Source organism: Miscanthus floridulus, chromosome 8, assembly GCF_019320115.1.
Source record: "Miscanthus floridulus cultivar M001 chromosome 8, ASM1932011v1, whole genome shotgun sequence".
NCBI lineage: Eukaryota > Viridiplantae > Streptophyta > Magnoliopsida > Poales > Poaceae > Miscanthus > Miscanthus floridulus.
In genome coordinates this window covers 152,144,515-152,164,851 of record NC_089587.1, presented here as the reverse complement: position 1 = coordinate 152,164,851, position 20,337 = coordinate 152,144,515, and the positions used below count along the sequence as shown (strand labels likewise).

The 20,337-nt window shown below is 45.4% G+C and overlaps 3 protein-coding genes and 3 pseudogenes across 3 annotated transcripts; 5 read left to right on the top strand and 1 right to left on the bottom strand.

Moving 5' to 3' along the window:
- The first annotated feature begins 4,217 nt into the window (after window positions 1–4,217).
- Window positions 4,218–4,578, top strand: LOC136470021 (SKP1-like protein 1; annotated as a pseudogene).
- Window positions 4,579–5,189: 611 nt separating this feature from the next.
- Window positions 5,190–7,995, top strand: LOC136470020 (uncharacterized). The gene is made up of 6 exons (XM_066467999.1): window positions 5,190–5,392; window positions 5,965–6,380; window positions 6,495–6,689; window positions 6,804–6,856; window positions 7,234–7,415; window positions 7,494–7,995. Exons 1-6 carry the CDS (start codon window positions 5,190–5,192, stop codon window positions 7,993–7,995), a joined length of 1,551 nt encoding a protein of 516 aa, XP_066324096.1.
- Window positions 7,996–9,078: 1,083 nt separating this feature from the next.
- Window positions 9,079–9,707, top strand: LOC136473731 (heavy metal-associated isoprenylated plant protein 45-like; annotated as a pseudogene).
- Window positions 9,708–11,694: 1,987 nt separating this feature from the next.
- Window positions 11,695–14,626, top strand: LOC136473730 (tobamovirus multiplication protein 3-like). The gene is made up of 8 exons (XM_066471375.1): window positions 11,695–11,992; window positions 12,572–12,662; window positions 12,794–12,846; window positions 12,946–13,110; window positions 13,540–13,658; window positions 13,898–14,015; window positions 14,099–14,176; window positions 14,286–14,626. Exons 1-8 carry the CDS (start codon window positions 11,858–11,860, stop codon window positions 14,382–14,384), a joined length of 858 nt encoding a protein of 285 aa, XP_066327472.1. The 5' UTR covers window positions 11,695–11,857; the 3' UTR covers window positions 14,385–14,626.
- Window positions 14,627–17,057: 2,431 nt separating this feature from the next.
- LOC136473728 (uncharacterized) lies at window positions 17,058–17,955 on the top strand. The gene has a single exon (XM_066471374.1). The coding sequence runs from the start codon at window positions 17,198–17,200 to the stop codon at window positions 17,720–17,722; it is 525 nt and encodes a 174-aa protein (XP_066327471.1). The 5' UTR covers window positions 17,058–17,197; the 3' UTR covers window positions 17,723–17,955.
- Window positions 17,956–18,142: 187 nt separating this feature from the next.
- Window positions 18,143–19,333, bottom strand: LOC136473729 (cytosolic sulfotransferase 13-like; annotated as a pseudogene).
- Window positions 19,334–20,337: the final 1,004 nt, after the last annotated feature.

The following is a 20,337-nucleotide window of genomic DNA, read 5'->3' as shown; positions in this document are numbered from 1 at the left end:
GAATAATGCAAGAGACATGATTTTTGCATGGGGATAAGGCTAGCAAGGAGAGCGCTCAACACTCAGTAGGCTGGGCCTAGTCTATGATTCAGGAAGAGCCAGGGATGGCGTTGTGGGCTCGTGGCCTGCTTGGGATTGGTAATTATCGACGGTAGAATACTGGCTAATTACGGTATTTTTCGAAAACGGTCGGAAGTGAGGCAAATCATTTTCGTTTTCATTACCGTATAGTTTTACCATTCTCATTTTCGTTTCCTCGGTTACCGTCACCACTTTCATTTAGGAGCAAAAGTCGGTAATTTTTCAAAAACGATTACCGGTAAACGGAAATTATCGTTATCGTTTTCAGCCCTATACGCAACACTGTTTTGGCTGATTTGTTGCGAGAGAAAAAAAAACTATTCCGACTGAAAAAACAAGCCAAAAAAGACGGATTATAAGAGAAGTGAACAGGACCAGAGGGACAGAGTGAGAAGAACCCAGCGAGCATTGTTGCGCCGGGCCAGCAGAAAGCCCATGAAATCAGCCCATTTCATTAAATCGAATACGTATAAGTAATCAAATAAGCCTCATCGGGCCAGCAGAAAGCCCATAAAATCGGCCCAGTCCATTAAGTCTAACACGTACTCCCTTTATTCCAAATTATAAGACGTTTTAGCTTTTTTAGATACATAATTTTTATTATGTACTTAGACACGTATACTATATCTAGAAACATAGTAAAAACAATATATCTTAAAAAGTCCAGATGTCCTATAATTTGGAACGAAGGGAGTAAGTATGAAGTAATCAAATCAGTCCCATGGCACTGGGCCTCAATTAAGAGGATGAAATCAAAACCTGTTGGTTATCCAAAATTACCATATAAATAAGTTTAGGATTACCTCAATAATCTTTTTTGATTAAAACTCTCTTATATGGGCCAACAAATACATTTCTTCAAACCAAATTGATTGCTTCCTAGGACTTCAGGTTCATTTAGTAGGGATCCAAAGATTCTAAGAGCAATTCCAGCAGGAGCACCCAAATCAGGACCCCTACTTCTAATTTAGGTGCTCGCCCCTACTTTTCTTGGCCCCTGTTGACGGTCACTAACACCTGTTTTGACCATCAACATTTCACCTAAGCATGATAAAGTGGGGCAAAACATCATCACATGTGTTGTATTTTGTTTATGATTCACCCAGTTCATGCAGAAAATTATAGCAAAATTTTGTGCAAAATGGTGACAAAAATGGACAAAGGGAGCAAGTGGATGAGGCAGGGAGGGCAGGGGTCCACATGCCACGCCGGCTAGCCCCACAAGGGCACCGCTCGGGGTGCCAAGTGGCCTTGCCACGTCACTGATCCGTGGGAGCTGCTCCACAAGCCTTCCCAATCGTCCATTCAACATCGCTTTGCATCAAGGGACGAGATGGAGTGGCCTTGGATCCATGGGCCCATTGTCATACACATGGAGGCCTTCAACCGACCTTGGAACCAACCTTCTGTCCGAATTTTGACATGTGTTGCCTCTACAACAGCCATTAGGAGACAACCAGCGTCGTAGGATGCAAAGGCGGTGCATCCCAGGGCTGGCCGGCGCCCCCTTGCCACCGCCCTAGGTGCCCCACCGACTTTCTGGCTGTCTACAAGTACCCCCACTGCCTTTCCACACTATAAATAGAGGCAGTGGTGCTCGGTCGAGAAGTGCCCCATTCATTTCCAAGCTCTCAAAGCTTTCTCCAAGCTCTCTAGCTTAGTAGCTTAGTGGTAGAAGTAGTCTAGTAGTGGAGTAGAGCAAGAGCAAAGTTTCTCTCGAAGTCCGAAAGAATCTTTTGGGTCTGGTATAGCTCCTTTGTAATTCTTTTATTCCGCATTTACTCTATTCAGTACTTTATTTAGTATTATTGCTCTGCTTAGTTCAAGTTCTAGTTCATTATTGTTCATCATTAGTGAGCTTAGGTGCTTGCTCTCGGCATTAGATCATAGGTTATCTTCTAATTAGTAGTCTTTCGTTAGTACGAGTTCCACTGTATTGTTAGGGTACTTTGATCCCATTTCATCGGAGCTCAAATTAAAGTAGTAAGCCTATAGATTAAGCGAGGTGCTTAGGCTATAGATTACCTGTGGATACGGCTAGGCATCCGGATAGATTATGGTAGTTGGCAAGTGGTGACAGCCTTGTCAATCATCTGTATTCCACCACGTTAGGTCTAGTTATTAAATTATAGGGCTCATGGCAGACATTGTCTATTTAACTCTCCTAGTTGGTAGGCGGGCTATGCCCTAAAGTACTAGCGCGTTTCTCCTAGTCATTTGTTTATCCTTTGTTACTGAAAGATAAACTGCACGCTCTCCCACCTAGCTATCTTACTTCTAGTGTAGCTTGTTTAGTAGTTGACTAGGTAGTTCACCCAAATCACCATTATCGTTCACTCACTTAGGATACACTTAGGCTTTCCTTTAGCAATCCTAACTGTAAATATAAATTTAGCCTTCCGCCTTCCTATAGGAAAAATATAAATTTGACACTTGGTACTCACCGAGCGAAGTGCTACGCGATAATTTTGTGCGCTTGCGGAATTCCTCCACTAGTCGTTAAGTATCAACAACCCCCTATTTTGCATCTGCTCTAACAGAAGCCACAAAACCAGAGCCCACAAAAATATGGCAATAGTCACTTACAAATGGGGTCCATATATCATTGAAGGCAAGCTTTTCTTATATTTCTTCTCCCTTCTTTCCTCAACATGTGGAGAGGCAGAGCCGGTTAGAGGTAGATAGTTCTTCCCTTGCCCACGCGACAGTGGTGGAGGCAAGCGGCCTCTCCTGTGCGACAAAGCCAGGTGGAGGTGGACAACCGCTTCTGTGCCGTGAAGCTAGGCGGAGGCCGATGGCCGCACCCACGTGGTGGAGCTACACGTCCGCTCCCACGCGACGACGGCGGAGGTGGATGGCCACTCCCACGCCCACGCGACGACGGCGGAGGCGGATGGCCACACCTGTGCCCACACGATGGCTGGGGTGTTGTCGTGTGTCGAAGGGAGGTGCGCCACCGGCGAAGGAGGATGGAGCGAGGGTGATGCACGATTTCTGTGCGAGCGCGGGGAAGAAACAGATGCAACAGCAAGATGGGGGCCTGAAGCTGGGCCACCAGGAATGGGGTCCCTGGGAGAATTTGGTTGCCCAACCAAATGTGAGAGTTCAAGTAAGGGCCCTACTTGAGCATAATTTTTAGTGTGGGCATCTATATTTAGCTATGGGATTCAAATAGGGTCTTGTTGTAGTTGCTCTAACTGAAACGTTTTAGATTCAGATTTTCTAGAGAAATGTTTCTCTTATAAATAGAATCACTTGTTGAAATCATTTTGCTAGTTGTCTGGATTCAGATTCGGAAGAGTCCTATTCGTTTCGCTGAAAAGCCAAGTTGAAAAGTACTATTCGCTGATTTGTTGTGAGAGAAATATACTGTACCTGGCCGATAAGTTCAAGCAAATAGGGCCATTATCGTACCTTTTGCTATCGTTTTGAAGTCTATCTCCAACAACAACACCAAAAAAATCAGACTCATTCGTCCTTTGGGTAGCGCTACAGGCAAAAGGTTCAATACATATTCAGCATCTTCTCCAACAACAAGACCCAAAAGAGAATCATTTCTACAAATAGGTTTTCAGGAGAGAGAATACCCATATTTGGGTTGTGCCTCTCAGACAACCCAAAATAGGTCTCCCGTGTAGGTACTCTATTGGAGACTATTTTTTAATCTATTGCTACCTATTTTAGGTTTGGGTGTCCATATAAGTTTTTTTTTTGTTGGAGACAGTCTAACGTGCATAGCGTTATTTCTATCATGTCCATGGTTTGTGAGAAAATTTTATTTCACAAAAGGTTTATTTACAACTCTGGATCATGTCTAACCTTAAATGCCTTTATACTGATCATCATGCTTTGTAGCAGTGACAAGAAATCCAATTCCAATACGTACGCACGAATACGGACTACCATAGTCGAGGAAAAAAAAAAGAATACGGACTACCATCGGACGGCTCCTGGCTTCCTGGGCTTTATAGGCCAGGAGAGGCCGAGACGGGAGGAGAAAAGCCACGGCCGCCCGCCCGCTGCCAATCTCCCCGTTCATTAGCAGTTTTCCTCAATCCGACGCGCGCCGCAGGTAGCTAGGGTTTCGTTTCGACGCATCAGCTCTCTGTTTCGTCGCATCAGCTCTCCATCCATCGATGGCTTCCGAGGCTGACAAGAAGAGGCTTACTTTGAGGAGCTCTGACTCCGAGGAGTTCGAGGCAGAGGAGGTGGTGGCAATGGAGTCGCAGACCATCCGCCACATGATACAGGACGACCGCGCCGACAGCGGCATCTCGCTCCCCAGCGTCAATTCGAAGATCCTCTTCAAGGTCATCGAGTATTGCAACAAGCACATCTACGCCGCCGCCAAGCCCGCTGACTCCGACCTGCCAGACGGTGGCTGATATGATCAAGGGCAAGACTCCGGAGGAGATTCACTACATGTTCAACATCAAGAGCGACTTCACCCAAGAAGAGGAGTATGAGATCCGCATGGCCCAGTTGGCCTTGGAGTGATGTCTTCTGTGGTGGTGACTGCTATGCTACTAGTGCTAGTCTAAAAAATACAAATATAGACTTGGTGCTTATCGAACTGTCTAGCTTTAACAAAGTTATTATAATAAATAGTATTAATATTTATGTCTTTAATAAAATTTACTATGAAAATATATTTAATAATTAATTAATCTAATAGTACTTATTTTATATCATGAATGTTAATATTTTCTTATATAACTCTATTTGACTTCTTGAAAACAAGAATTTCATTCTTTCGTGGACGGAGAGAGTGCTAAATATATCGTCGTAATGGTAGTATATCTTTGAAGGTGGCTATGATTTGGATGGAGGTCGGGGATGGGAATGGATCGACCCGGCCCCTGGCTGCAAGGCCAATTTTAAGGGCCATAGCCATTTCAAAAGTCTATGTCTAATATAGGCCGACCTAAATATTTGTTTTTACTATATACTTATATCTCCATGAGCAGTGGCGGATCCAGTGGGTGGTCTGGGTGGTCCACCGACCATCCTGTGGCCCGCCCGTCAGTCAAACATAATAGAAAAAATGAAAAAAACAAGACGTCGTGTTCATAGTACGTGAGTGCGGCGTAAATGCGCGTTCGTGCTCGATGGGCCGGCCCAGCTCGCAGGGAGAGTTGGATCGGCAGACGTCGAACTGTCCAGGGAGGCCGGGACTCGGGAGGGAGTTGGATCGCCAGACTCCGCTCGCGGCCGCGGAGCGTTCTCGCCGCGAGCCTGTCGCGGACGCCGCCATCGCCCTTCGGCCTTCGCGGATCGGCATTGCGGCACCAGGCAGCCGATTGGCGATCAGGTATTCAGGTGACAGGTGATCCTCGTTCCTCCCCGTCCATCTCCAGTTCTCCAGTCTCCACCCTTCCTCAGTTCCAGGTGTCCGTTCATTAGTTTTGCTAATTGGTGAGTTTTTTTTAAAATTTCAGAACTCTTGAATAGTTGAATTATGAAGAGAAACGGAGACATTCGATCGCTTTTTCAGAATGCAGCAAAGAAGGCGGCTGCTGTTGCTTTGAACCCTGACCCACCTCCGGCTCTGGATCAAAGTATTGTGGAAGAGCACAATCAAGAAGAAGATAGAGTACAAGTTGAAGAAATTACAGATCCTTTGCCCTCGCCCTCGCTAGCATCACCGTCACCCCCCGCATCAAAGCCGTCGGTGTATAACATCAATCGCCTTCCATATGATCTAGGTGAAAGGCTACCCATTGAAAATTATCATGTTAATGATCAAGATGCAATCCGTAGAGCATATATTACTAAAGGTGCTTGCAAACCTTATATACATGATTTTCCATACCAAAACATTGGAGGTCTACCTCGTCGATTCAGTATACAATGGTTGTATAATTATGAGTGGCTTGAATATAGTGTCAAGAAGGATTCTGCGTTTTGCTTCATATGCTACTTGTTCAAGAAGGGCAGTGGGTCAAATACTTTTGTGGTTGATGGATGGAATAATTGGAATATAGGAAATACAACACTTCTTAAACAGTGTGGTTCTAGGGCACATAAAGCAGCTCAAGAGAGGTACATTGGTTTTATTAATCCCAAGGTTGTAATTGATTATCACATTGACAAGTGGAGTGAGGAGGAGCTTCGTCTTTACAAGAAAAGATTGACATATTCACTTAGATGTATCAAGTTTCTTTTGTATCAAGGATTGGCATTCCATGGACATGATGAAAGTGAAGAGTCTAGCAATAGAGGCAACTTCATTGAACTTTTGAAGTTTCTTGCAGGAAATAGTGAAGAAGTGAACAAGTATGTCTTGAACAATGCACCAGGTAATTGCACTTTGACTAGCCCAAACATACAAAAGGAAATTATTCATTGTTGTGCCATAGAAACTAGAAAGAAAATAATTGGGGAACTTGGTGATGAGCCCTATGCAATTCTAGCTGATGAGTCTAGTGATATATCACATAAAGAACAACTAGCTCTTTGCTTACGTTATATTGATAAACTTGGAAGGCCATGTGAGCACTTCATTGGAGTTGTTCATGTAGATGATACTACCTCTTTGTCACTTAAGAAAGCAATTGAAGGTTTACTTGTTATTAATGGATTGAGTCTGCAGCAGATTAGAGGCCAAGGTTATGATGGGGCTAGCAATATGAAAGGAGAAATTAAAGGGCTCAAAACTTTAATCATGCAAGAATCACCTTCTGCTTATTATATTCATTGCTCTGCACATCAACTCCAACTAGTTCTTGTCGCTGTTGCCAAGGGAAATACTGACTGCAAGACTTTTTTTGATCAAGTATCTATCTTGTTGAATATTGTTGGGGTTTCTTGCAAGCGTCAGATATGCTTCGAAATGCAATGCTTGAGAATGTTAAGAAAGCACTAGAGTGTGGTGAGCTTGAAACAGGGAGGGGATTAAATCAAGAGACGGGTTTGCCTAGGCCTGGTGACACTTGGTGGGGCTCTCATTACAAAACTATATGTAGCATCATCACTATATATTCCTCAATTCATGATGTGCTCATTGAACTTGGTGCTGATATTGCATATAAGGAAGATTGGACAAAGATACATTTTGTGATTGGAGCATTTGAAACCTTTGAGTTTGTTTTCTTTGTGCACTTAATGTATGTTATTCTTGGATACACAAATAAGTTATCCGAGTGCTTGCAGAGAAGGGATCAAGATATTCTTAATGCAATCTCATTTGTTAATGTGGCAAAGAGCAGAATGCAGGAGTTGAGGTCTGATGGTTGGGATAATTTTCTTCAGAAGGTCACTTCTTTTTGTATTAAACATGGTGTTGAAGTTCCTGCTATGGATGGTGCTTATGTGCCTTATGGAAAATCAGCGTGGTATGCCCGTGCCCGAAACCAAACAAATGATGACCATTTCAGAAGAGAAGTATACATTGGTGTCATTGATTAAATTAGTCAAGAGCTTGATAATCAGTTTGATGAGATCAATATGGAGCTAGCCTTCAGTCCTTCCAACTCCTTTGCTTCTTTTGATGCACGGAAGCTACGTAGATTGGCTGAATTTTATCCTAAGGACTTCTCCAACAATGATTTGTTAAAACTTGAATTGCAACTTGATAATTATATTGATGACATGCGACAAGATGCTAGCTTCCAAGGTCTAGACAACATTGTTGTTCTCTCAGTTAAGCTTGTTGAAACAAAGAGGCACAAAGTGTATGATATGGTGTACTTGCTTCTCAAATTGATATTGCTTTTACCGGTGGCAACAACGAGTGTTGAAAGGGTATTTTCTGCATTGGTTATAGTGAAAACAAAGACAAGGAATATGATAGGTGATACTGTTTTGGATGATTGTCTAGTCACATTTATTGAGCGGGATATTTTCTTCCAAGTTGATGAAGATGATATAATTGAGACATTCATGTTATTGAGAAAGCGGCGGATAAACAAGTAATATTGTAAGTCTCTCCTGTTGCTATATTTTGAAGTATTTGTATTTCATTTGAACAATTTATATCAAGATTTGGCGTCGTTCGTAGCTTAATATTTGAATTTAAATCTTATTATGTTATTTAATGTAACCGGTTTTAATGAATTATAATATGGTTTTACCGAATTATAAATGGTTTACAGAATTGTATTAGAATTTTTTTTGGGGCGCATACCAGAGGTAAAATCCTGGGCCCGCCACTGTCCATGAGTGTTGTCAACAGTTAAACACAAAAAGATAAGATACAAGATTTTAGTCAAATCATTGTCATCGAGCTTTAGCTCATGCATGTTGTCCATCCTTTTAAATAAACATTTAACATATACGGAGTACGCGCATGTACTCCTAGAGTTGGTGATATAGATTTTTATTTCTTATATAAGAGCAGCTCCTCAATACCATATCTAATCCTCATATAACCTGTCATATCGAGGACATAAGACAATTTCATTTGCTCTAGCAGCTCCCCAATAGCCTTCCAATGGTTCTTCCAATAGCCCCTCAATTTCATTATGCGTGGTATGTTATTTTAGTTTAATATTAATACAATTTTAGCACGATTTAAGTTTTCCTTTTTTTTCAACAAGCAAGATGTAGGTTGACCCAGCGACAAACTAGTGGAGCTATACCGGGTCTCTCCCGACCGATTGTCCATAAAACAACATGTGGCAAGTGGCAACATGCAACCAGCAGCCTGGCGACCGAAAACGATCGGGCGCGGGCCAAAAATCTCATCCATTATCTGGAACCTGCCGGTGATACGACGTTGTTCTTCCCCCAACATGTCGAGGCCTTCCCGGCCAACAGATATCCGATCCTTCCCGGGAGCAGAACAATATTTGTTCGTGGCGCATCGGCGCATATATCCCCGGGCAACAGACGGGCGCTGCTCTTTGGCATCCGCGAACTGCATGCGATCCGTGTCGCTCTCGTGCAACTTACCGTGAACCCTGGCCTCCGAGAAGGCAGTATTTATACGCTTCGTCCCTGCACTCTCCTCCGCCGCCCATTGAAGCCGGCGGCTCTGTTTCGGACGGTGCCTGAAAAATGCTGCGCTTTTGGAGGACGCAGAGGAGCACCACCTCGTCGAACGCGTTGTCCGTGAGTGAACCGATTCGTGAATGAGAAAGAAGACGGTACATACATACAGTTTCTGTTGCTTCAGTTGGCGTACGTTTTGTTTGTGTTTTCTGTGGCCAAAGGTCGTGGAGATGAACGTGCACATGGACTGCGACGGCTGCGAGAAGCGAGTGAGGAAGGCCATGTCCCGGCTCCAAGGCACGCACGACTGAATAATTCCTCGATCCCGTTCATCAGAAATACTGTAAATATGACAGGTATATGTTGTGCAGTGCAGGAGTGAGCTCGGTGGAGATCGACATGGACCGGCAGAAGGTGACGGTGAAGGGGTACGTGGACCGGCGGGAGGTGCTGCGCGCGGCGCGGCGGACCGGCAGGGTGGCGGAGTTCTGGCCGTGGCCGTACGACGGCGAGTACTACCCGTTCGCGATCCAGTACCTGGAAGACAACACGTACATGGCCACCGACAGGTACTACCGCCACGGCTACAACGACCCCATGATCGGATCCTACCCCTGCCACGCCTTCACGCATGTCCTCGACGACGACGCGCTCGCCGTCACGACGACAACGTCCACGCCTGCACGGTCATGTGATGCGCGGAGCTAGCTAACGGAAATAAATTGGATGAGCCAGGGGCGCACCGACGCCTGCGTGCGCTCCATTCACCCATGGACGCCACGTGGAGCCCGACGGCATAGCACGTGGCGCATCTGGAGTTAGCCGCTCCCCGATGGACCGGCAAACCGACGCGAGAAACACGACTCCACCTCCAGATGCGGTGCATGCGATACCGTCAGGTTCCACGTGACATCCATCGGGGAGGGGAGCGCACGCAGGCGTTGGTGCGCCCCTCACCCACCCAATTTATTTTCTAGCTAACGGGAAGAAAAACACAACATCCGTACTTATCACTGCTAGTATTCATCACAAGCAAAAGCTCATTTCACTAGGATCTCGAAAAAAAAGGAGAGTTGATTACATCTTCTTCTCGCAAAAGAGAGAGACCATCTTAAACATTATCAGCCCATGAGGCCGTTAACAATTCGCTGCTGTGAACAAGCAGCTCAAATAAAGTCCTGCTCTGAACACCGCACAAAAAATTTGGAACTGTGATTTTTCTTTTTTCTTTTACTTGTGCAAAGGTTGTGTCCGGTACCATTCAGCAAGGAATCTATAGTTTTCGCCAGAGGAATGGAATCGTTGGACGACACGGGAGTAGAAAAAAAGGAGCACTGCTCTTCTAGTTTTCCAATGGCTCAGCCAAGAGTGATGATGAACTCGTGGCATGAATATGTTCCTAATTCTGGTGTGGGAAAAAGATCTTTAAGTCATGCATGCAGGGATAGATAATGTCCGAATATGCCTTATCCTGCAACACTTGAGCTAATGTAATAGCAAGAAGGTATGGCAGCAAGCAGGGGTTGTAATATCGCTAAACATCCGACAGCAAAAATGTACGGAGTAATCGGTATTTGCCTGTCTTCAGGAAATGTGATATGTTCATGAACAGCGAAGTGCTGAGAAATATGGGCAACAGTCTGAAGATATGTGCACCAAAGACGACAAAGAAAAGAAAAGATAGCATCGGAATCGGAATTCATTGGTTCTCTATATTTATGTCTGTTCGTTTTGTCAGGGAATTTGTGCTGGATACGTGATAGGAGCAAATAGCCAAATAGGCACATGGATCTGCCTTACACCAGCCGTTTGGGAGGAATGTTCTGCTTTATCTAGTGGTAGTACTCCAAACCTGCCAACAAATTGCTCCCTCTTCAACTTTCAGAACTCACTCTGCCGCAAATGCCTTGACTCTGTAATCCCATGAGGCCATGGCCAAACAACTGGAAAAATTCGCCAACTACCAAACAACATGATCTCATCCCATCCATCTCCTACCAGCGGGACCGGTGCACCAACAACAGTGCAGACTGCAAAAGCCGTAGCATATATGCATCTGATCAGATGTACACTATGATGTATGCAAATTTTCGTTTGTCAGGCTTCAGATTGGCGGTAGGTTTGGGGTTGTTCAGAACAACAACAATTACGGTGCTGGCTAATGGACGAGCTCCGGTAACATGCGTCACCACCAGATGTCAACCCTCCAGCCAGGACGGCGTCCAATTTGGTCGTGCGAAACATGCCTCGCATGACAAATCCAACAGCTGATCCAGACCGCGTCCGATTAATCAATGCAACACCGAAAACCCAAACCGACTGTGCTGATCTTCAGCCGTGTTCGTTTCGTCGTAAACGATCGTGGATTATTTACTACTGACTGGGTTGGCTGGTTTGGTGTGAGAAAAAAATATTATTCCAACTTATAATCTATACGATTGTATAAGCTCAGCCGTAGCCGGCTCGACCAACCCCAAACCTGGCCGAGTAGCAACGCGAAAACGACGTTTTCCAAACTCGAGTCGGCTCCAGAGTTGCAGTTTGAACCCAACTAATTACCCGATTGATTGTCGGATTAATCAATCCAGGCACGGGTGTATACGTGTGATGATATATAACAAACATAGCGCGAGCGGCCCGTACCCAACACAGCCGGACACCAACCTGCGCTCCTCTGTTACAGCGACGAAAGCGACACGACCCGGCCGTATAAATCCACGCCGTCCGTCGCCGCCGGATCCCACGAGCACAGCACACCCACGAGTTTCCTGTCGGAGAGAGGGCGCCCTTTGGTCTTGTCCTGTCCTGTTCTTTTCGAAAGGATCCCTCTGCGCGCCGGGCGGCCATGGCGGCGGCGGCGGCGCCCCTTCCGGCGGCCGTCGCAGACTGGTGGGAGCGCGTGAACGGCTCGCCGGCATGGCAGGACGGGATCTTCTACGCCCTCGCCGTCCTCTACGGCGTCATCGCCGCCGCCTCATTCGTAAGCGTCACCTCTCCTTCTGTTAATGCAGCTCTATATGGATGCCACTAATTATTTACTCTGGCGTGATACCGTCGAAGGAATAAGCATGTGTGCCGTTGGTGCCTTGATGTCATTGCAGGAGAATAAATACTTGTTTTTAGTACCTATTTGACATGAGTATCATGAATTTGCCATATCACGACCAGCAACTTTTAGTTGGGAATAAAAGAGATGCTTGTTTGCTTTGTGCCTTGAGGAATCAGGATAATAAATTACCAATAACGTATTGCATCCGAACCTTGTGAAAGATGATAACCAGGACGAATATATATACACGTTTGGGTTAATCAAGATGAAAACCACAATTTGAAATAGAGATAGATAGTTGGACAAGGACTTGAGGAGTTGAGGTTGCTTGCATCTTTCTGATACATCGAAATCTCACCCGATAGATAGTGCTGGATAAGAATGTGTGCATAGCATAGCATCTGAATATTTGTATTAAGTAAGAGCATTAGTAAGACATGCGATGCTTGCTGTTTAAATAATAAATTATTTGAAAAACAGAAGAAAAAATGATTATAATGTACCATGCAGTTCCAAGTTGCCAGGATACAGTGCAGAGTTCCTGAATATGGATGGACAACCCAAAAGGTCTTCCAGTTCCTGAATTTCGTGGTCAATGGGGGTATGCAGTTCAATCTTTGTTACGTTCAAAAAATACAGTTCAATCTTTGTTGGAGAAAAACATTACATGCTCCCCTTCATCAACAGCTGTCAATTGTTTACTGCTAATCTTGCTGTATTGCAAATATGCAGCCAGGTGCTCTATCTTTGCTTTCCGTCGCCAAGTGCAACAAGTGAACCCTCCGGTTTGGATGCCTTAACTTAGTCCTGTAATGTAAATGATATGATAATTTTGATTTGGCTGACCTGACTTGAATTGCTCATGTTCATTATTTCTTTTCCAGATATTTCAGCATGTTATTCTTGACCTTCCTGGGCTTGCATTCTTCACTACCTATGCATTCTTAGCACTTTTCTGGGCTGAGATACTTTACCAAGCACGTGGACTAATGACTGATCAACTTCGATCTGGTTTCTACATCATTAATTGTGTCGTTTATGCATTGCAGGTAAAGCAGGATCTTTGTAAGTCTAGTGCTAATTCAATTTGTATAAATTTTGCTTCAACTGTCTGTGGCTGTGTGCTGAATAAAATTGCAAATAACATTTCCATTGTATTTTGATGCTATTCCACATTATTAGAAGCCAACTAGAACTGTAGAATTCATGACATTTGGCATAATGCGAAAGAATATCTCTGATGTTTAAAACTCTAATGTCAAAATAGAGATGCTTACTAACACAAATATGTAAAAGGAAGAATCTTTATTTGACAAATTTTGGTTGCTTTTTGTGATGGACGACTGCTTAGTTTTGTATTAAAGAGTTGCTCGTGTTTGTCTTCAACACAAATCTTTTTATTTCAAATGTTCAGATGTTTATATTCACCCACCTGTTATGCTATACATAACATTCTGATAAAAGTATTCTCTCTTCAGGGTTTTCTGTGGCTGTGTCTGTGGTGGAATCCAAATCACACTATGCTAGTCATTTCTAAGTTATTCATTGCAGGACTTTCCTTTTTCACTGCCTTGGGTTTTCTGCTCTATGGAGGAAGGCAAGATCATGAATACTATTCAATGTTCTTTAAATTTCTGAACAGCGATACATGGATTTTTTATTTTGTTTTGTTGTTAGTCAATTAGAATACCTAGATTGGCTTCAAAACATGTACCTCAGAAGTATAAATCTAAGAAACTGTACTAGTACTTAGTGATAGCTATTAAGTTCAGGGTTTGATCTAGCTACCGCACTGCATTCAAATGTGCACTTATACAATTCTGATTTGTTGGGCAGGCTTTTCATCATGCTGAAATATTTTCCTATTGAGTCAAAAGGGAGGCAACAAAAGCTGAGAGAGGTCGGCAGAGTTGCCAGCATATGTTTCTGCAGTTTCTTGGCACGATGCATAATGGTAAGGATTTTTGTCCACTGGAAGTTGTGCAGGTTTAGCTCTCACAGTTCATTTATGAAATTTGCACTGTATTTGCTTTGCAGATGTGTTTCAATGCATTTAACAAAGAAGCTGACCTCGATGTTCTTGACCATCCAATTCTGAATTTCTTCTATTACCTGGTACGTGTGAATTCTGCAAAGCATGAAGTTATGTGTTCTGAGTTTGGCAACTCCAAATTGATGCCTACTAATTATGGTTCCACTATTCCTATCATCTTCTTTTCTGCAGCTTGTCGAAATTCTCCCTTCATCTCTTGTCTTGTACATTCTGAGGAGGATTCCTGCAAAACTACGGCTATCTCAGTATCACCCCCTCAGCAGCGGCTAGAGATAAGGCACTCTTCTGAGCTGAAAATGGTGACTGCTGTCGAGCTATGCAAAATCAACTGCAAGACCCTTTGTATAACATTTGTATAGTTAGGCATCCAAAAAATTTCTGTAGCTCAGCTATAGCTAACCCTGTTAGTTCAATGTACTAATTTTATGAAATTTAGTGCTCCTTAGTGTTATTGAAATTGAGCATATTGAAGGAAAGCACCATCGTAAAATTGAACTCCATGAAAAGTTGAATAAGTTTTTCTGGAGATGAGTTTACCAGCGAGTTACCCTGTCAGCTTACAAAACGCTTCTTCACGTGGGCTGTCAGTTTCGAACCTTGCAAGCGCTTGTGAAAATCTTGGGCACCACTTCGCTGCAAGTTTTTCCTGGCACGCATAACCGGTAATGGACGGCCGACTGGCTAGCATGCAGAGGACTATAACACCCGGCGAGATACCTCATGTGTGACCACTGACCAGGATGATGAGACGGCCTCTGCATATCCTCCCCACATGTGGGCATGCGGCCCTATAGGTTTGGGTCTCGGGCAAAGTCGGGCTCAGGGCTGGATAAAATACTCGTGGCTCGCAAACTCGCTCGACTTGTGATTGGCTCGGCTAGATTCGGCTCGGCTCATTTTAATTTTTTCACGAGCTAAGCTAGAAGTTTAACGAGCCAACTCGAGCCAGCTCGCGAGCTGTTCACAAGCTGAGGCCTATCAACCCACGACCATGAATCCAAAAGATAATAATGCTGACCTAGAAATATCAACCTATTTTATTGGTATGTAATCTTTTTTTCAGCTGTTTCATATGGATTTTGATTTTATAATTGTCGTGGTACTTAAATGTTGATTTATAGATTATTTACCAGGGAGAAGATGATGATGCTGATATTAAATTTGTGGACTTTTTCTAAGTGTGTGGTGGCAAGCAACTAGTAAGTATGCTACAACTGCATGGATCATGGATGGACCAACTATGTTGCATGGTTGATACTTTTGATGAACTTGATGTATTAATCATGTATGGTGGCATAATAGTGGACGTGACCTTTTAGAATTAATATAGCATAAACATTATAAACATATGTGTCATATTTTTTTAAGTAGCATGCGAGCTAAACGAGCTAACTCGAACTCGCTATTGAGACAAGCTAGAGTTACGTATTTACCTTATAATATTAACGAGCTGAGCCAAGTTGACTCGTTAGCCTCACTGCTAGTTCGAGCTGGCTCCATATCCAGCCTAGTCGGGCTGCAGGAGCTTGGCCCGAGACCAGTGGACGAGTTTTTTCAGGAGTGGTGGCTACGTGCAGAACGATGAGCGCCGAATACCTTAGCAGTCAGTAGGGACGAAAACGGTACGGATATTTTCTGACTGTATTCGAAACCGAATCCGTTTAAAGGGGTTGAGATCTTTCCGTATCCGAGTCTGGATATCCAACATCCGATTCCGTATCCGTATCCGAATACTCAAATCACATATTAATGATGTCGATATCCAATCGTATCATATCCGACATAGTTGACACTATCCGTATTCAAATCCGAATCCGGACAAAAATATAAAAACAAATATAATATCAGTGATATTCGTCCGTATCCGATCCGTTTTCATCCCTGGTAGTCAGTACAAGGGCTTCAACACTCTAGTGATCCTCATCGTGTGGACGTTGGGAGTTCTTTTTAATCCGAAAAGGCCTGAAAGAAATGGCTGAAAAGTGGAGCTTTTGAGTCAATTCAACAGCATTTTCTTGTTACGAAGATAAGGGATCCTGTGAATGTGGATTGTAACTGTATTATTTCCTCCGTTTTAAATTATAAATCAAGTTTTGCTTTAAGTTAACATACGGTCTGTTCGCTGGTTGGTTTCTGGACTAGGTTGGGCTGGCTGGTGCTGGTTTATTATGAGAGAAAAACACTATTGGCTAGCTGGTTTGGGCTGGCTGAAACCAACAAGCGAACAGACTGATAGTCTATCTTTGACTAAATATATAAGTGTAGTCCCTCCGTCCTATTCAAGTGTCGCAAGTGTCAGACAATTTTTTTTTAAATTTATCTAAGTTTACAGAAAATTTTAGCAACATTTTACCTCTAACCAATTTATTATGAAAATAGATTCAACGACATATCAATGATACTAATTATGTACTATAAATATTAATATTTTATTTATATATTTTGTTAAAATTAAATATGCTTCATTTGTCGGAAAGTAAGACCGACAAATAAAAAGAGATAAAGGGAGTACCTCAACATCTAGCACATTGATAATACATTTATTTTTAGCAAAATATCTCAAGGGAACTTTAGTGTGTTCGGTCTTTGGTGTGTTTGGTTTGTGGAGTCACCCTATGTATCATAAAGTGATGCATCATCAGTTTATCCATAAAATTTGGTAAAACCAACTCATTCCTCGTAAGCATGTGAATAATGAGATTCCAAAAACCAAAAAAAAAAAGTAAGAAGTGAGAACATGACCCCACATCTCTCGAACTTGAGAGGACGCCGCGCCTGTCGCCGCCACTGTCTCATTAGGCAGACCGACGGGCCCCACAAGTCAGTGACGCAAATGCCACCCACCACCAATTCACCAAGTTCCAGCTCTTTTCTTCACGCCTCACCAAACTCCGCCACCGCCCCGCTGCTTCCAGTCTCAAAGACCTTGGCCATCTCCGCCCCGCAAACCTCCCGCGGCCGCCGCCGCCTCTTCCCTCCGTAACCCCATCTACCTAGCCGCCTCATCCCGGCGCCGCTCCTTTCTCCCTGCCGCCGTCAAAGCCACCGCTAGTTCTGCACACCCCATCCTCTCCTCCCTCCGCATGGCCGTCTCCGCCGCCGTCCTCCTCGCCGCCACCTCCCCGGCACTCGCGTGCACCCCATCCGCGCCCCCGCCCACTCCCCTGACAGTCACGGTGTCCCCCGACGATGCCATCCCAGACGCCTCCGAGTCCCACCCATTCGAGAAGCTCATCATCGAGACCGCCTGCCTCGCGCGCATCGGCGGCGCGGACGAGGCGCGCTCGCGCCTGGCCGCGGCCGGATGTGGAGAGAGCTATGCCCGCCTCCTGGCCGCTCAGGTTCTGTTCGTGGACGGGAAGGTGGACGAGGCAATCGCAGCCTTCGAGGAGCTTGCGCGGGAGGACCCCGCTGACTACCGCCCGCTGTTCTGTCAGGGCGTGCTGTACCTCGTCCTTGGCAGGGAGGCGGAGTCCGAGTCCATGCTCGAGCGATGCCGCGAGGTCGGCGACGACACGCTAGTCGTAGATCCGGCAGTGATGGTAACGCCGACCGTGGATGCGGAATCCGGTGATGAGAAGTCAGAGCCGGAGCCGGCGAAGGTGTGACTTGTAACTCGGTACCGGATGATCCCAGAATAAGGTAACACTAGCATTTTGGTAACCATAGAGGGATACGAATGAGAGGGAAATTTCAGAACATGTTCCGGTGGGTGATACGAATTAGCTGGAGGAAAATTGGAAACGAAGTTCCTGATTCTTTAGGATTTGATGAGTAAAGATGTCCGTGTTCACATGGCCTACTAATAAATTGAGAAGCTAGTGGCTTTCATCTTGATGATGAGCACTTCGATTTGATTCATATTCACATCCATTGAAGCTTTATATTTGGTCCTTAAATTCCTCATCCTGCTGATGGTTGTTTACTTATTTCAGTGTCATGATCAATTTAATCAAAACAAATACTAACCAAGCAATATATAGCATGCTTGCTGGCAACGAGATCTACATGATTACATCACAAGGCATTGTATCGCAGGTGTATTTGTTTAAATGATGTGGAACTTTTATTCTGCCTATAAGAAGGCACATAACCCCCAAAAGACCCAAAACAAAGGCACGTCTACCGTGTGGCAACGAACCCCCAACATGTTTGGGCTAAGACAAATGCATGACACATTTGAAACAACAGAAGACGATCCACACCTGACCCACACATTGATGATGCGATCATGGAGAGCCCAGATCCTCGCAGCTTTTCCTCCACGATGCCATCCAGTCTCCTCGCCATATCCAGCGTCATGTGCGCCTTCCAGTCCCCAACCTCCCCCTTTCGGAAGAAGGCCGAGTTCTTGATCGACAAATGATCGTTCCGGTGCATCCCGTCCCGGTTGGCCTCGACGCTCCTCATCTTGTCCATGCTGCACAGCTCCACAATCGCCATGGGGACACCTCTCTCTGCCTCCTCGCCGGTGAACAGGCAGCTGAGGAGCGCCGCCAAGCGCCTCACGCTCCCCGCAGCATCCTCCTTCAGGTCCTCGTACCAGAGGAACATCACTTTCTCCGGCCACGCCACGCTCTCCTTCCAGTACTCGGCCATGTTGTCCCACACCGGCCCGAACGGTGACACGCCGTCGCAAAACAGGATGAACGCCTCGGCGAACGGCGTCATGGCGGACCCCTCGGGCTTGATCTCGTCGAGGTAGTGGCGGAGCGAGACAAAAGCGTCCTTGGGGTCTCGACACAGATATATGACGCGGCACGCGGACTCCCGCACCGACGCCAGCAGAGCCGTGAACGGCGCGTGCACAGCCAGGACGCGCGGCGACGGCATCTCTTCGAGGAGCGGGCCGGGCGACGCCGAGCGGTGGTTCTCGTAGATGGAGTGCAGGAACGGGACCACGTCGTGCGGGCTGGAGGCGAGGAGCGGGTGGCGCTCGTCGGCCGGCGCATGGTGGCCGCGGTGCGCCACACAGTAAACGAGCGCCTTAAGCCACGTCGTGCCGGACTTGGGAGTGGTGGCGAGGATGATGTCGGTCGGGCGGGCGACGAACGTGTCCCCATCGCCAGCGTCGGCGCCAGCAGGTGCTCCGGGTACCAGAAGCCTTCGTACTTCCGGTACGGGGAGCTCCCGAGGCCCTGTTGGGATGCTGGGAGAGACGACGCCAATTCCTCATACTTGGAGAAGGCGTTTGCGCATCCATTCTCGCCGGCGACCATCTTGCCGCGGACGCCGTGTGTCGTCTATGTGGCTGTTGCTCTACTGCTATATATATAGGCACTCGTCAACTCTCCTCGCCTCCACTGGAATCCGTGTTTTGCATAACACTAGACACTACTGTTCCTCGACAGCGTCTCAAAAAAAAAGTTGTTCCTGGACAGCAGCTTCGTTCTAGAGTTGGCAACTTAACCCGGTTCCATTGGTCGTACGGGTTAAAAAATGCTGCAATCAATACTCATGATTGCCTTTATGTTCGGTGATAAGGCCCTGTTCGCTTGTTGTAATCTGTATTTTTTAGCTTGTTTTTTTTTTCAATTGGAACAATGTTCTTCTCTCATAACTAATCAGCCGGAACAGCGAACAGGGCTGAATAGAGGTGTTTAGACAGTGACCAGGCAGCAGAACCGTTTCATAAAGCGTGCTAAGAAGGTGGTTTAACCTAATTAAGCACTGATTTTTAATGTTTAATGTTTGATTTGACATGACAGCAGATTAATTCGCCATAGAGTCTACACTCCATAATAGTTTGAAGCATCAGAAAATCTTGCTGTGTGGCGTGCTAAGTTGCTATGCATGGTCCGCATCAGGTTCCTTAAAGACTGCTCGGGATTGAATTCCAAGCATCCGTGGCTTCTCCATGGGTCGACACGTGGTCGCGAACGGTTTGCAGAAAAGTCTCTATAGTTGTAGTAATAAACCCACAGTCCAGTCCAACCGGTATATACAGTAACCGCGTCTAAATTGTTTCATAAAGACCCTTTCTGGAACGCTTATTTTAACGCGTAGAAGAAAAATCGATATCGTCGTCATTTCTGCAGAGAACCCCTAGACAATTTTTGTGTTGCACCCCTCCTTCACTTCCAGCCCGCTCCCCTCATTCTTCTCTCTTTTCCCTCTCTTCTCCCCATCGCCGCCGCCGCCGATCTTCGCATCTCGCACACGGCCCGTGCGGCATGTCGAGGTTCCTGGCCTTCTGTGCCGGCGCAGGCATGAGATCTGCCGT